General features: G+C 39.4%; 1 protein-coding gene across 1 annotated transcript; it reads left to right on the top strand.

Moving 5' to 3' along the window:
* Window positions 1–13,243: 13,243 nt before the first annotated feature.
* LOC121138806 (glycylpeptide N-tetradecanoyltransferase 1-like) lies at window positions 13,244–15,075 on the top strand. The gene is given in 2 exon segments (XM_040741557.1): window positions 13,244–14,332; window positions 14,335–15,075. Coding segments are annotated over 2 exon segments (1,488 nt in total). The 5' UTR covers window positions 13,244–13,248; the 3' UTR covers window positions 14,739–15,075.
* Window positions 15,076–17,211: the final 2,136 nt, after the last annotated feature.

Genomic DNA, 17,211 nt, shown 5'->3' with positions numbered 1-17,211 from the left:
TTTGACAATGGACTGTGACATAGAGGTGTAAGCTAAAATAAATCCTTTCTTCCCCCAAGTAGCTTTAGTCATGGTGTTTTATCACAGCAATAGAAACCCTCAATTGAGGCTTACAGTGACTGCAAGACCAACTTGGGCTATGGTATGAGATGCTTCCCATTTTCTGATGAATAGATACCCAATTTACCTAAAACAATTCAGGTAAAGAATGACTTCCTTCCCTTACAACCTGACCTCAGCTAGGATTCCACTATTTTTATTGTCCCTCCTATGGACAAAACATGCATCATATATCATTCACTTTCTACAAATAGCCACCCCTATCCTGAAATGTTTTGTGTGTGAATTGGTTGCTTGGGACAAATCACATTGGTTCTTAGTGACTGGTGCTCTCAATTACCAATTATTGCAAGTTCACCTAATTCTCTGCATTTAAAAACGCACAGTGAAGATAGCAGGGAAACCACCTTATGCCCTGTGTCTCAAACTGTCTCTCCCTACTTGTCCTCAAAATACCCAAAATTTCCACCCATCAGACTTAAGAGATGTTTCCATCTAAATATAGACATGATTTTGATTGGGAGAGATAACATAATTGTGAACTAATCTGTTCGTTCAGTTGTTCGCTCAGAGATTTCCACTGTGTGTCTTGTGGCTTGAATATGAAATGCCTTCCACAGCCTCATGTGCTGAACACTTGGTCCCCAGCTGGTCGCACCATTTTGAGAGAGGCTCTGGAAACTTTTTTAAAATTAATTTTTAAGATTAGCATACAAAGTAATGAGTTTCATCATGATATGCTCATACATATGTGTTTCATCATGGTATGCTCATACATATGTGTTTCATCATGGTATGCTCATACATATGTGTTACCATACTTTGTCCTCATGTGTTCACCTCCCTCACTGCCCTCAGACACCCCCTCCCCCACCAGCTGGTCTCCCCCACCCCATTAGTTCCCTCCTGCTTTCCCATTACAAGCATTCCATTATTATTCCTTGTAATTTTCCACTTCTTAAGATGTATTTCTTTCCTTTCTAGTTTTGTGACCTAGAAACACACACACACATATACATACATATGTGATTTAAAACACATACTTTTAAATCTAGTTTCTGCATATTTTTAAAAAGCATACAGTATTTGTTTTGCTGATTCTAGTTTATTTTGCTTAACGTAATGATTTCCAGTTGCATTAATTTTCTTGAAAACATTTAATTTTTCTTACAGCCGCATAAAATTCCAATGTGTATATGTACCATGTCCTTATCCACCCATCTGATGATGGGCTTCTAGACTGGATATTGGGAATAATGCCACTATCAATACGGATGTGAGAATATCTCTGTAGTTTGTTGATTAGAATTCTGAAAGTAGACACCCAAGAGTGGCAAAGATAGGTCATATGGTAGTTTTATTTTCAGTCCTTTTGAGGAAAAAAGTTCTGGAAAGTTTAGGTGGTAGGGTCCAGTTGGAGGAAGAGGGTCACTGGGGCATGTCTTTGAAGACTCCACTGTTCTTCAGTTTCTGGTCTCCCTCTGTCTCTTGGTCTCTTGCCTGCTTTAAGGTTGACAGTTTCCTCTTTCATGCCTTCTCACTCACGTAGTGCTTTGCCCACAGTGTGCCTAGGGAAATGAAGCTAAAGGACCACGGATATCTAGAAATATGACTCAAAACAAAGCTGGCCTGTGACAGTAAGTAACACATATGCCTATAGTGTATAAGGTATTCTTCTGGAGAGCGTAGGGGCTGGTGTGAAGCAGAGTTAGAGACCACTTCTGCTTTCCAGGGTGTGGCAGTTCTCAGTTGTCCCAACCAATGTCTGCTACCTCCTCCTTTGTGTTGCAGGGGAGGTGACTGGCTCTAGCTAAAATGTGGAGGCCAGAATTATGTGTATTATGCTCAGGATAAAACATGTAAGTGCTTGTATGAATCCCTCCAGATCTGTTTTCTTTCTGCATGGTTGCTAGGAAAGTATGAGTCAATGGCTACTCCATTAGTGGTGGCCCTGACAAAGACTCAACTGATGGAACAAACTGATGGCCTCCATGAGTAGGGGATCGGTGAAGCCCAATACAAGACAGCAAGTAGGATTGGCTCAGTTGGTGAAAACAGTACTTCAGATAATAGCATTCCAGATAAAGATTGAGCTCAGGTCTAGGATAAGGGTTAACACGCAGGGTGCTCATGTAGACTAATTGGATCACATCAATGTTCCACAAAACAATAAATTGCTGCTTACTGCTTATTATGTGCTTGGTCACAGACCAAAAGGTTGGAATGAATTATCACCTAGTAACTTACCATCAACATCATCATCATCATCATCATCATCATCACCACCCCCACCCCCATTTTACAGACAGGCAATCCGTTCTAAGTCTCAGTCAATTGATATCATTGCAGAGTCAAATCCCACCCAGGCACCATTGTTCCTGCTCCTCTCCAGAGATTGCTGTGTTTCTGAGAGTTGTATGTTGGAAGCTGTAGAGTGGAGGGAGTTTGGAGCATGTGTTAGCAGGATTCACTGTCTCTGTGAGTGAAATCTTCCCTCTGCTGCTGCTGTGGAGCATGGAGCAAGACTCCAGCAGAGAATTGTGAGTTGAGTCATAATGGAATGGCAAGGGATAGTGGGAATGCGTGGGCCCATTAGGGGGCACCATGGGCCTTCAGACTGAGACTTGCAGTTGTTCTGCTTCTTTTTCCACCCAAACCCTCCTGGGGTCTTTGATTTTTAAAGAAAATTTCAGAAAACAGAGTTCCAACTTTAGAAGTCACAAAAATGGAGTTTGAAACCAACCCTCACTGCCCCAGCAAGGTTTAATGCTCTTTCCTTCTATCTGTGGGTTAGGATATGAAATTTCCATGAGACATTTGACCCTTCACATTGGGTTTTAAAAGGCAGCCACAAGTAGTTTCCAGCTGTGTTTTTTGAATCAACTCCAGCTAGGCAGATGTCGCTCTTCATCTGGACCTCCTCATTTAACCCAGAATAACTCAGTCTCTCACCTCCAGTCCCCCATGAAGAGTTTTTCTATGCCAGTCGGAATCATTCTTGTGCATCAAATGCAGCTCTCTAATCTGAACCCACCCACTTTCTCATGACTCCTTGAACAATCGCCTTCCCGTCACAGACACACCAAGCTCTCTTGAGAACAAGTCTTCTGCTTTGCTCATGTCTGGGGAACTGGTGGTAGCTAACTAAAGTCCTTGGCCACCCTAAGCCTATTTTATGTTCATCTTTTGATGCTACCAACTGAATTGATATGTGCTTATCTACTTAACTTATTTTCTGTGTAACTTCTAAATGTCCCTAAAGACGGTGTTGTTATATTTAATTCCCAGTCTTTCAGAGCCATGGAGGCTGAAGGATTTTAAGTCAGTCCTAGGTTGAAATCAAGGCTCTGGAATGCTGGCTAAGATACTTTTAATGTGTCTCTTAAACTTCTCTCTTACTTTCAAAATGTGGATACAATAATGTCAATCAAGTCCTGCTATGTGAGAATTAATGACATAAAATATCCAGCCTTTGACACATATTGGGCAGATACTGTCTAGATTTTTCTAACTTCTACTCTCCATCTATTTTTTTAGGTCTCTCTGGAAACAACTTTGTAGTCCTCATCTTTTAAACAACCCCCATCCCCCACCCAGCTTGTCCCTACTGAGTCTCTGTTTTTGTACATTTGAAACCAGCATCTCAGCAGCCTAGGAAGAGAGGCTGAGCTATGTTACTCAGAATACTGCAAGCCAAAGGCGAATGAATACCTTGCTGTGGAGTTAGCACTAGCCCCACTCCGCTGTTGGTGTGCAACCCATAATTCCTGCAGTCGGAAGCTTATCAAGTTGCAGGGAATTTGGTAGCACTAATCAAACATTTGCTGTGCAGCACCTGGAACTGGTGTGTACTTTAAGATAATGTCTGGCTTCAGATTGGATGCTGGTGATTAGAGCAGTAAATTAGCCCCACTTCGTGGTTACAGGTTTCCTTGGCCCACACAGAGTATCGGAGCAGATTTCAGCATGCAGATGTTTTTCAGCTTCCCTTTTCATTTCAGAGAAGAACAATTACAATATCCTAATGTTCTCCTGCCATCCGACAATTCCCATTTAGCTTATGCATTTTCCCTCATCAATAATAAAAGGTAAGAGAAGCTGTTCATCTCTGCTTGTAGGGACCATTATGTTGGGACTTGTGCAAACTTTTCACCTGAGTGGTATTGATGAAGATCATTGGGGAACGTTCACCTAATTGGGGGCAATCGGTCATTTGGGCTTGCAGCCCCATGCCTTGAACATGCACACACCCTTCTTCATTATTCTTGTACCTTTCCCTTTGCAGGACAGATCTGTGAAGGACAACACCGGGCAGCAGGAGATTGGGTTGTGGGGTAGAGGTACACATGGATACAACTTCTCTTGAGGTGGTTGGCTTCATACCATCCAGCAGAGGGCGGCTGTGCCTAAGAGTGACCTCTAAATTCTTGTTATTATTCAAAGAGGCTGAGACAGGTTGGTTATTTCTTTGGGACATCTTCTGAAGTTCCAAGGAAGTGGACAGTGTTTCCTCATGGAGTCAATAGGACAATTTCTACCAAAAACACACAAAATTGCAGGAGGCCCTTAGAGTGCTGATCCATTTACCTTGCAGGAAGAGAATTTGCTCATGCCCTCCCACCCCCACTCCATTGCTGGTCCTGTCAGCAGTTTCTGGGACATCAAGAAGCTCTTTATTGTGAAGGTGAAACCCTCCATTGCTGGAAGTGGAGCCAGCATGGAGTAACCAGAGAAAGGGATCTGTGTATTTCTCTTATGTTCTAGTGGCTTAAAAGAGAGTGCAAAATTTCTCTTAGGTCTCTCATTTTCAAACTAAAGCATTTTACTCCTAACCTTAACTTCCCCAGGTAGTACATATGTTAGGATGTCTCGTGCCTACAAGCAATTCTCTTTCCTCTGTGCTAATGTAGGGATGTTCCTTGATTATTAAATCTGTTCATTTTCTAGGGATTCCCCCCTTGACATTGGTTCCTCTGAAATCATTCTTGCAAAATAATTGCAGATTAAGCTCCTTCATTGTCTCACCTCTTGTTATTATCAAGGTTCCCTTAGAGGCTGCATGAAGGCAAGTGAAGGAAACTGATGGGTTCAGATGAGACTGAAACAAAGAAGCCTGCCTGAGCAAGAAGAGTCCAGAGGCAGCCACCCAAGTCTATTTTTCAACTTAGGTTCATGTAACATCCAACTGCAATAATGGTTTAGTATGTAACAGTGTGTAGGAAGGTTAGACCTGGATGGAAGATCTAAATTGGACTTAGACCATTACAGAGGATATCAGGCTATTGAGAATAGCCCTGGGATGCACACTGCCAGTGATGTGAGAGTTTAAGAAAACAAATCTAGTCTATTTCAAATTTTTGTTCGGAATCATCAAAGAAATGGTAGTTGAGATTACTCCATGGACTGGGTGACCTTTATGCTAGTCTCAATTCTCAGCCTCTGTGATTCTCTGAGTTGGGGGGACTTTTGAGATGCCTTTCTTTGAAGAGATTTAATGTGGTCACTGTTCTAGCTCTCTTCTGTTGTGACAAACACTATGATTAAAAGCAACTTAGGAGGAGAAAGGATGTATTTCATCTTACACTTCCAGGTCACAGTCCTCCATTGAGACAATCAGGGTAGGAACTCAAGGCAGGAATGTGATACAGAAACCATGGGGAAATGATGCTTGTTCTCCATCTCATGCTCAGCTAGCTTTTATGTGTGTTCCAAAACCATCTGCTTAGGGCTAGTGCCACTCTACTAGGCTGGACCATCTTACATCAATCTTCAACCAAGAAAATCCCTTAATTGATGACCACAGACTAACCTGACCTAGGCAGTCCATCAACCAAGACTCCTTCCCATGAGTGTCTCTAGGTTGTGTCAAGTTGACAGCTGAAGGAACTAGAATGGTTAATATGTTTCATTTTATTTTTCAGATTTATACATATAGGTTGTATAGATGCTCACAGAGGAAAGGTTATAGGGAAAGGAATGTCGGTGAATCAGGAGACTTGCACATTACTCCTAGTTTTCTCACTAACACATTGTATCAGGTTGAATAAATCACTTTCCTTCCTCAGTTTCTGGTTTGCTTTTCAGTCACAGAAGGCAATGTGTAGCATAAACGATTCCAGGAAGTCTGTGTCCATATCATACTCTGCTATTAAAGCACTGGATTCTTTTTACAAACATGGGTATGGAATTCTTTTCAACTCTGCATTTGAGAGATCAGCATCAACCAAATAGACCAGTTTCTTGGAGAGGGAGCTTTTGTTTTGTTTTGTTCTATTCTGTGTGGAGGCAGGGTCTCACTGTGTGGCCAATGCTGGCCTCAGGCTTTCCATTTTTCTACTTTGGCCCTTTAAGTGCTGCAGTTACAAGTGTTCAACATCTTGCTTGGCTAAATAGATTTTTTTTCTAGTTATTAAAACTTGTGACCATCACTATAACTGTACCTTCCTAAAGGCTATTTGCAGTTCTAATGTGAACTCATATTTTGCTGAATAACACCCCTACCTGCCATAGGCAGAGATACAAACATTCCTTTATTTGTGATGGATTTAAGTCTTAGTAAATCCAGGGTGAAATAAAAATACCACAAGCTGATGATGCATTTAATATAGTTGGACCTACGAGCCTCACCCCCTCACCATTCATCCATGACCAGACAAGAGCTGCATCTTCAAGCATAGCAAGTGTGACTCAGTTTCCTCTGAAAACAGCATTTCCCTCCATGTCTAGCCCAGCTAGGAGTCATGTCAGTATACTGCTTGCTGAGTCAGACCCAGGACTCTTACCACATGTCACAAATGTTCTCCCTCCAGTTAGATGGACCTTTTAAGCTTACACCCAAGCAGGAGCCTTATTCTTGACTTCTCTTGATTAGCTTCACCCTCAACTCATCCCATCTGTCCATCCATGACACCCTTATGGGCCCAGGCTCAGGTATGAGCCGCATCCACATTCCATCTTTTTGAATTTGACTCCCCACTGCCCATTCATTCTGTACCTCTAGGTCCAGTACTGAGCCATATTTGTGAGCTATCTCTAGGGTTCTGACTCATTTACTTTCTCCCAATTTGTCCAACTCCAGACACAGACCCAGCTGGGAGCTGTATCCAAATGCTCTTTTATTGAGTTTAACCCATCCCTAATCCCCTACTGCCCATCCATACTGATCTTCTAGGTCCAGGTGGGAGCTACATCATTGAGCTTTCTTGATCCATGACTCTGTGATCCTTTGTTGAGTCCTACCCAGAGCCTTGAACTTGAGCTTCTCTTCAGAATCAGGCTTAGTAACATCTGGGAGCCACATTCATATGCCTTTTCAAAGAGCTTGTCTGGTACTTTGTTCCTTACAGCCTTTCAACATTCAAGCCCAGCTCAAGAGTTGTACCAGGAAACTTTCTTAGACATCACCCAAGCAATTTACACACACACACACACACAGAATATTTACATATACATTCATGGAAATTCATGAAAAGACCAAATCTATAAATAATAGGCATAGAAGGATAAGAATCCCAGGTCATTGGTATAGACCAGATCTTAAAAGAGTTTATAGAAGAAAACTTCCCAAAGTTAATGAAAGATATACCTATACAGATAAAGAAACACACAGAACACTAAATAGGACTAGAAATGTATATTATAATTAAATCACTAAATATAGAGACAAAAGAAAAGGTATTGAAAGCTGCAACATGATAGTCACCAGTCATATATAAAGAAAAACTCATCAGTATAACTGTTTATTTCTCAATGGAAACTTTAAAGTCAGAAGAGCCTTGAGCAATGTACTCCAAGTTCTAAAAGATTGTACATGCCCGAAAACTTTACCCAGCAAAACTAATGATATAGTTTAAGAACAAAGGAAAACTTTCCATGACATAAATAGGGTAAAATAATTCATGTTCACCAAACTAGGCCTACAGAGTATACCAAAGGCAGTATTTCCTACTGGACAGAGTAATAATCCTAACTAAAAGGCTCCATCCAAACAAAGTTATAATTGCTGAAACATAAAACAGAAATAACAACAGGAACAGAAAAACCAACCAACCAACAAAACAAATAACAGAATTGCAAAAGTCAGAAAACACACTTTCATAATACCTTTAAATCTGAATGGCTTTCACTCTCCAGTCAAAAGACCATGCTTAGTTCAATGGAATAAGAAACAAAAGCCATTTTTGTTGTCTACAAGAAACTCATTTTTCTTCAAGTACAGTTACCACAATAGAGTGAAAGTAATGGAAAAAGTATTGTAAGTGTATGGGACCAGGAAACAAATAGGCATCCCAATCCTAATGTCTGACAAAAGAGACTTCAAACCAAAATTGATAAGAAGAGATAAATGTAATTTTAATCGAGAGAACAACTAACCAAGGAGATATTAAAATCTGAACCATACATGTACGAAACCCTGGGACACACAATTGTATCAGAAAGCATAGTACAAAAACTGAAGACACAGAATAACCATAACTTACTTTTAGGTGATTTCAATACCACACTTTCTTCAATAGACAGGTCACCTGGACATAAGGTAAGCAGAGAAACATCATAATTAAATGATATTATAAATCAAATGCAACTCACAGATATCTACAGAATATTTTACATAAACACTAAAGAATGCAAGTTCTACTCCACAGTCCATGAAATTTTCTCTTAAATAGACTAAATAGTAGAATAAGAATGCTCAACAAATGCATGAAAATTGAAATAACTTCATGCATTTTATTAGGTCACAATGCAATAAAGCTTCAAATCAATGGCAGAGGCTCTCTAGAAATTATGTGAATTCATGTTGACTAAATAACTCAGCATTAAACTGAATGATGAATGATTAAAGGTGTCTAAAAAGAATGAAAATATTCTGGAAGTAAATTAAAATGAAAATAAACTACACCAAAACCCTAGGAAACATTAAAATAAAAGCAAAGCAAACACAAATTCAGAAGAAATAAAAAAGATCAGAAATAGAAGGAATAATAAAAAACAGTGTAAGGACTCAATGAATGAAAAATAAAAATTGGAAAGATAAATATTTAAAAAAAGGATTGGTAAACTCTTAACCAATGAACTAAAATGAAGAAAGGGATGATCCAAAAAGAATTAGAGATAAATAAGGAAACATTAAAATGATACCAAATATTTTCAGAACATTTTAAAGAAATACTTTAAAAATCCACATGCTATTAAGCTAGAAAACCTAAAATAAATTGATGAATTTCTAAGTTATTTCTAAGCTCTAAATTCTAATTTCTAACTTATCTAACTCATCAAAGATAGGAAGAGATAACAAACTCTCAACAAATAAGAACGAAATGGTCATAAAAATACTTCTGACTAAAAAATGCTCATGTCCAGATGCATTAACAGCAGAATTCTAGACTTTTTTCAAAGGTGGCTTTTAAAATTAGGAAGAGAAACAGTACCTCCAAACTCCTTCTATGAAGCTAATATTATTCCAAAACCAGAAAAAAAACTACAGGACAGTATCTCTCATGAATAAAAGTGTAAAAATCTTCAATAAAATACTTGCAAAACAAATACAGACATATATCAAAAAGATAATTTACTGTGATCAAATAGTCTTTGTCTCAGTGACACTGGATGGTTCAACATGAATAAATAAACCACAGAAATGGACTTAAAGTAAAAAAACAATCACTTGATCATTTCAGTATATGCAGAAAAGATCTTTGATGACATAAAAATGTCTGTGTAATAAAAGTCTTAGAGAGAGTAGGACTGGAGGAAACATCATACATCAGCATGTATCCACAGCAAACATCATTTTTCACAGAGAAAAAGTTGAAGCAGTTCTGGTAAAATCAGCAGCAAGCCATGACTGTCCACTCTCCTGAATCTCTCTCAATACAGTATTTAAAGCACTGGCTTGATAAATAAGACAGGAAAAAAAATTAAATGGACACAAAAATGGAAAAATGGAAGTAAAGTTATCCCTATTTGCAGATGATATAATGTTATACTTAGGGTATCCTAAAACCAGAACACTATCAGAAGTAATCAACACTTGGAACAAAGTTGCAGGATACAAAATCAGCTTAAAAATGAGTAACCCTAGCCGGGCGGTGGTGGCCCACACCTTTAATCCCAGCACTCGGGAGGCAGAGGCAGGCGGATCTCTGTGAGTTCGAGGCCGGGCTGGACCGATAGCCTCCTAAACAATACAGAGAAACTCTGTCTCGTAAAAACCAAAAATAAATAAATAAATAAGTAACCCTTTTATGTAACAATGGCAAATATACTGAAAAAAAAGAGATGATGGAAACACTCCCATTTACAATACCTTAATATTTATACTTGGAGGAGATGCAGGGAGAGAGACAGATACAGACAGAAATAAACCTAACCAAGGAGGTTAAGGACCTCTGCAGTAAAAAATTTAAGTTCCTGATGAAAGAAATTAAATAAAATGCCAGATGAATGAGACCACTTGATATTTCATGAATTGATAGATTTGTAGTATGAAGATCACTATCCTACCAAATCTATTTATAGGTTCAATACAATCACAGTAAATAAAATTCCCTAGACATTTTTCATAGAAATAGAAAGCACACTCCTAAACTTCATGTGGAAGTAGAAAAAAAATTCTGGATGACCACAACAACATTGAGAAAAAAGAACAATGCTGAGGACTGAATTATCATGTAAGGGATTTCAAGCTATATTAGAAAGTTACATCAATAAAATAGCATGGTACTCAAACAAAAGAGATATGTAGATAAATTAGACAAAATAGAAGACTTAATTATGAGTACACATCATTATAGCCATGTCACATTTAACAAAAATGCCAATAATATACGCTGGGGGAAAGACAAAATCTCTGGCAAATATGAATTTCCACATGTAAAAGGATGAAATTAGATCCATGTCTATCACCTGTACACACACACACACACACACACACACACACACACACACACCAATTCCACACAGATCAAAAACCAGAAATGCTGAAATTGTCAGAAGAAAGCATAGTCAGTAGTCAACAAAATATCATGCAATTTATTGAGAGTTCATATTCCCCAAGTTTTGCCCATACAGTGCTATAGAGTACTAGTTGTTTATTCTTTTTATTACATAGTTGATGGGAAGTTCTTATGATTGTATGGCTGATGGGGATCTAGCTTGCTGATGCCCAGATTCTCCAGAGAATGCCATAACCCACATTGTTATCCAGGGGAAAGATCAGCATTGGTAGTTCAAAATACAACTTTGTCCAAAGGCATATCCCTTTCATAACCTCTAAAAGTGAAAGAATTATGTCAAAGAATCACAAATCATGGGCCATATGCAATAGGTGATGTATACCTTATTTCCAAAGTTACCTGCAATATAAAAAGAGATACCTAAGGGCTAGTAAATCTTCCTTAGTAATAGAGAGCTTGCCTTTTAGGTGCAAGGTTCTCTCTGATTTCCATCTTCAGCATCCAAAACAATAAAAAAATTCTGAAAACACTGGTGTCAGTTAATTTACTAGAGGTATTTAGTAGGTGTCTAACATGTACCCAAAGTTTTTATATTATTAATAGACAGTATTGGCTTAAAATACAAATATTTTGATACTAATGATGCTTGATTTAAATTTATTCTTATCTGTGGAGCATATGATTCTTATAATACATAGTAGGAAATCTTTAATTCCCAAAGTGTGAGTTTAATGCTTTGGAGAATATGGGAGGCTGAATGGTTGTGAGATATGTGGCAGACGACATTAATCATTTAGATTAATACGAGTTTAAATGCTTATCTTCAGGCAGTCTTCTTGTGTACCTTCAGGTAGAATAAAATCCTACTATCCCACAACCCATATACTACTCACTAAATTCTTCCATGAACTATCTTTTTTTTGTAAAAAAATACAGGTTCTTTTAAATCAAATTTATTTTTAATTTCTCTTTGTATCTTCTGAATCTGTTCCATGATATTTTCAAATGTTACTTGCATTGAGTTTAAACTTTGTCTCCAGTCAGTCTGTCTTAGGAAGGGCAAATGTCTTATAATTGGGTAACTGAGACCTATATCTAAGACACAAAGAAGAGGAATGAAAGAAGATTCTGACTGACATGCAAAAGTCTGTAGGTGACAAGTTCACAATCTAGAAGCAAAGGGAACTGGTCAGACCCAGTCTTGGGTCTTTGTGACCTACTCACTTTGGGGTGACTCTAGTCAAGAGACAGCAGGAAATATATCCAGCAGATCTATCCATTATGATCTTTAGTGTTTTAAGTATAAAATAGGAAGTTTAGGCAAGGAAATGTTTAATGTTGTTCAGATCTAGCATCCAATAGTATTTGAACTAAAAATAACTATGCTATTTATTAATCAAATATATGCTAATCACCACTACCTAACTGCATTATTCTAGAGGATGGATCTGGGCCTGTCTTCATTTCCCTTAACAGGGAGACCTGCACAACTGGTAGAAGAGATACTTGACTGACCATCAAGACAGGGTACTAGCAGCTTTACTGGAAGCATTTTAGAGCAGATTACTGACTTAGTGCATGAAGCTATAGATAAGACATCTTTTCAGTCCAATGACATCCTAACAATGCTCAAAAGAAATCCAGAAAACCTACAAAATTTAAGTCCTGGAAAGTAAAGGTGATCAAGAAACCTCACATTTATCAAGTAACTTTGGAGCTGACAAAATATATTAATGAATGCTGTCCACTTTGATCCCTGATAAATAGTGAAGGATCATTATTAATGTTGTATAGATGGTATGTTTGGTGGTGGCAAAAAATGGTCAAAATGGTAGAGGCCCTGTCCTTCCTATACACTCTGCCTGAGGTGAGTGTGGGACCTGCTCAGGTCAATTGGCCCCTCCCTTCCTTGGAACATCCTGGGTCTGCTCCCTGTGTAGTGGACCTTCCCCAGCATGCCGGACCATCTAGAGCCTATCCTCATTTCAGTCTTGGCCCTCCCAATCTCTCTGGTTGAGTCTTCGCCCCCCTATACCCTCTGTTTGAGAACTCCAAGTGAACTCAGACCATCCAGAGTTGTCAATATCAAAGTTTGACACACCACCTACATCCACTTGGAGACAAGAGGAGAGACAGAGACCCCACCTGCACCCACTGGAAGAAGGGATGGGAAGACGAAAGTACAAGAACATATTCAGCAATAAAAAGACAATATGGCTCGCAACCCAAGATGGCGGATGAGAGTGAGACAGCAGTGAAGCTGCCGGCACCTTCGCTGCCGCAGATGATGGAAGGGAACGGAAATGGCCATGAGCACTGCAGCAATTGCGAGAACGAGGAGGACAACAGCTACAACCGGGGTGGCTTGAGTCCAGCCAATGACACTGGAGCCAAAAAGAAGAAAAAGAAACAAAAGAAGAAGAAAGAGAAAGGCAATGACACAGATTCAGCCCAGGATCAGCCTGTGAAGATGAACTCTTTGCCCGCAGAGAGGATCCAGGAAATACAGAAGGCCATTGAGCTGTTCTCAGTGGGTCAGGGACCTGCCAAAACCATGGAGGAGGCCAGCAAGTGAAGCTACCAGTTCTGGGATACACAGCCAGTCCCCAAATTGGGTGAAGTGGTAAACACCCATGGGCCAGTAGAACCTGACAAGGACAACATTCGCCAGGAGCCCTATACTCTACCGCAGGGCTTCACTTGGGATGCCTTGGACCTGGGAGACCGTGGTGTGCTGAAAGAACTGTACACCCTCCTGAATGAAAACTATGTGGAAGATGATGATAACATGTTCCGATTTGACTATTCCCCAGAGTTTCTTTTGTGGGCTCTCCGGCCACCTGGCTGGCTCCCACAGTGGCACTGCGGGGTTCGAGTGGTCTCAAGTCGGAAACTGGTTGGGTTTATTAGTGCCATCCCAGCAAACATCCACATCTATGACACAGAGAAGAAAATGGTGGAGATTAACTTTCTGTGTGTCCACAAGAAGCTGCGCTCCAAGAGGGTGGCTCCAGTTTTGATCCGAGAGATAACCCGGCGGGTCCACCTGGAGGGCATTTTCCAAGCTGTTTACACTGCCGGCGTGGTATTGCCAAAGCCTGTTGGCACCTGCAGGTACTGGCATCGGTCCCTAAACCCTCGGAAGCTGATTGAAGTGAAGTTCTCCCACCTGAGCAGAAATATGACCATGCAGCGCACCATGAAGCTCTACCGACTGCCAGAGACTCCCAAGACAGCTGGGCTCCGACCAATGGAAAAAAAGGACATTCCAGTAGTGCACCAGCTGCTCACCAGGTACTTGAAGCAGTTTCACCTCACCCAGTCATGAACCAGGAGGAGGTAGAGCACTGGTTCTACCCCCAAGAGAACATCATCGACACTTTTGTGGTAGAGAATGCAAACGGTGAGGTGACTGATTTCCTGAGCTTTTATACGCTTCCCTCCACCATCATGAACCATCCAACCCACAAGAGTCTGAAGGCTGCTTACTCCTTCTACAACGTTCACACCCAGACCCCTCTTCTAGACCTTATGAGCGATGCCCTTGTTCTAGCCAAAATGAAAGGGTTCGACGTATTCAATGCACTGGATCTCATGGAGAACAAAACATTCCTGGAGAAGCTCAAGTTCGGCATCAGGGACGGCAACCTGCAGTATTACCTATACAATTGGAAGTGCCCTAGCATGGGGGCTGAGAAGGTTGGGTTGGTGTTACAGTAACCAGTTGCCTGTGAGATTCTGGATAAAGCCACTGAGAATTTAAACCAGGAAACGGAACCCCACCACTTGTTGGTCCAACTTTAACAAATGTGAGATCTCTGGCAAACAGAACAGAACTGAACCGGCTTTACCAAACCGCCAGTGAACTTGACAATTACATTGTAATGGCGTAGGCTGCGTGATGTCACCTTTGGCCATGTTTCTGGTCTCCCTGTTTTCAATGAATAACAACCTCGTGCAGCCGTGATCAAGGGAATGTAACTGCTGAACCTAGCTCGTGATTGGCATATTATGGAGTTAACGGGTGAATAATAAAAGTATATATATTATAAAAAAAGACAATATGACATCATCAGAATCTAAGGACTATACACCAGCAAGACCTGAACATCCCAATACAGATGAAGCAGAAGAGAAAGACCTTAAAAACAACTTTATGAAGATGATAGAGACCCTCAAAGAGGAATGAGAAAAAAAAATCCCTTAAAGAAATGGAAGGAAAGAAACAAACAAAAATTACAGAAAATAGAGGAAAATACAAGCCAAAATATTCAAGAAATAAACAAATCTCTTAAAGAAAGCAAGGAATGCCAAGAAAAAACAATCAAACAAGAGAAGGAAACAATTAAAAAAGGACAAAGCTTGAAAGCTGAAATAGAAACAAAGAAAATACAGAATGAGGGAATTCTGGAAATAGAAAAGCTGGGTAAAAGATCAGGAACTATAGAAGTAAGTATAACCAATAGAATACAAGAGATGGAAGAGTGAATTTTGGTGTTGAAGACTCACTAGAGGAAAGAGAGTCATTCACCCCTCAAAAATTAAATTCAACAAATCCCTACCACAAAATATCCTGGAAAAATGGGACACCATGAAAAGGCCAAACCTAAAAATAATAGTCATAGAAGAAGGTAAAGAAATACTGCTCAAGGGTACAGAAAATTATTCAACAAAGTCATAGAGGAAAAGTCCATCAAGATGAAGTCTCAATTCTGAACATCTATGCCCCAAATACAAGGGCATCCACATTCGTAAAAGAAATATTACGTAATCTCAAATCACATATAAAACCTCACACACATATAGTGGGAGACTTCAACACCCCAATCTCATCACTAGGCAGGACCACCAGACAAAAACTTAACAAAGAAACAAAGGAACTAACAGAACTTTTGACCCTATTGGATTTAACAGACATCGATAGAACATCCATCCAAACACAAAAGAATATATCTTCTTCTCAGCTCCACATGAGACCTTGTCTAAAATCAGCCACATACTTGGCAACATAGCAAACCTCAACAGATACAAAAAAAATGGAATAACCTCTGTATCTTATCTGACCACCATGGTTTAAAGTTATAATTCCACAACAACACAAATTTCAGAAATGGTACAAACTCATGGAAATTGAACAATGCACAATTGCATCATTCCTGGGTCAAATTGCACCATTCCTGGGTCAAGGAAGAAATAAAAAAGAAATTAAAAACTTCCTAGAATTCAATGGGAATGAAGACACAGCATACCCAAACTTATGGGACACTGAAAGCAGTGCTAAGAGGAAAGTCCATAGCACTAAGTGCCCATGTGAAGAAACTGGAGAATAGCCACACTACAGAATTGACAGCACAACTGAAAGCTTTAGAACAAAAAGAAGAAAACTCACCCTGGAGGAGTAGACACCAGGAAATAGTCAAATTTAGTGCTGAAATCAATAAAGTAGAAACCAAGAAACAATACAAAAAAATCAATGAAACAAAGAGTTGGTTCTTTGAGAAAATCAACAAGATAGACAAACCTTTATCCAAACTAACCAAAAGACAGAGAGCATGCAGATTAACAAAATCAGAAATCAAAAGTTGGACTTAACAATAGACATTGAGAAAATCCAGAGACTCATCAGGTCATTTGTACTCCACAAAATTTGAAAATTTAAAGGAAATGGACAATTTTCTGGATAGATATCACGTACCAAAATTAAATCAGGAACAGATAAGCAATGTAAATAGACCTATAACACCAAATGAAATAGAAGTAGTCATCAAAAGTCTCCCAACCAAAAAAAAGCCCAAGGCTACATAGTTTCACTGCAGAATTCCACCAAAAATTCAATGAAGAGCTAATACAAATACTCCTCAAAATGTTGCACACAATAGAAGTACAAGGGTCCTTGCCAAACTCTTTTTAGTAGGCTACAATTACCTTGGTACCCAAGGCCCACAAAGAAACAACTAAGAAAGAAAACTTCAGACCAGTATTCCTCATGAACATTGAAGCAAAAATACACAATAAAATATTGGCAAATCAAATCCAAGAACACATAAAAAAATGATACACCCTGATCAAGTAGGCTTCATCCCAGGAATGTTGGGATACTTCAATATACAAAAATCCATCAATGTAATCCACCATATAAACAAACTTGAAAAGAAAAATCACATGATCATCTCACTAGATGCTGAAAAAGCCT

This window comes from Mesocricetus auratus, unplaced genomic scaffold (genome assembly GCF_017639785.1).
Source record: "Mesocricetus auratus isolate SY011 unplaced genomic scaffold, BCM_Maur_2.0 Super-Scaffold_6730, whole genome shotgun sequence".
NCBI classification, from domain to species: Eukaryota; Metazoa; Chordata; class Mammalia; order Rodentia; family Cricetidae; genus Mesocricetus; species Mesocricetus auratus.
Note: the sequence above shows the minus strand (reverse complement) of the source record. Positions and strands in the feature narration are given on the sequence as shown.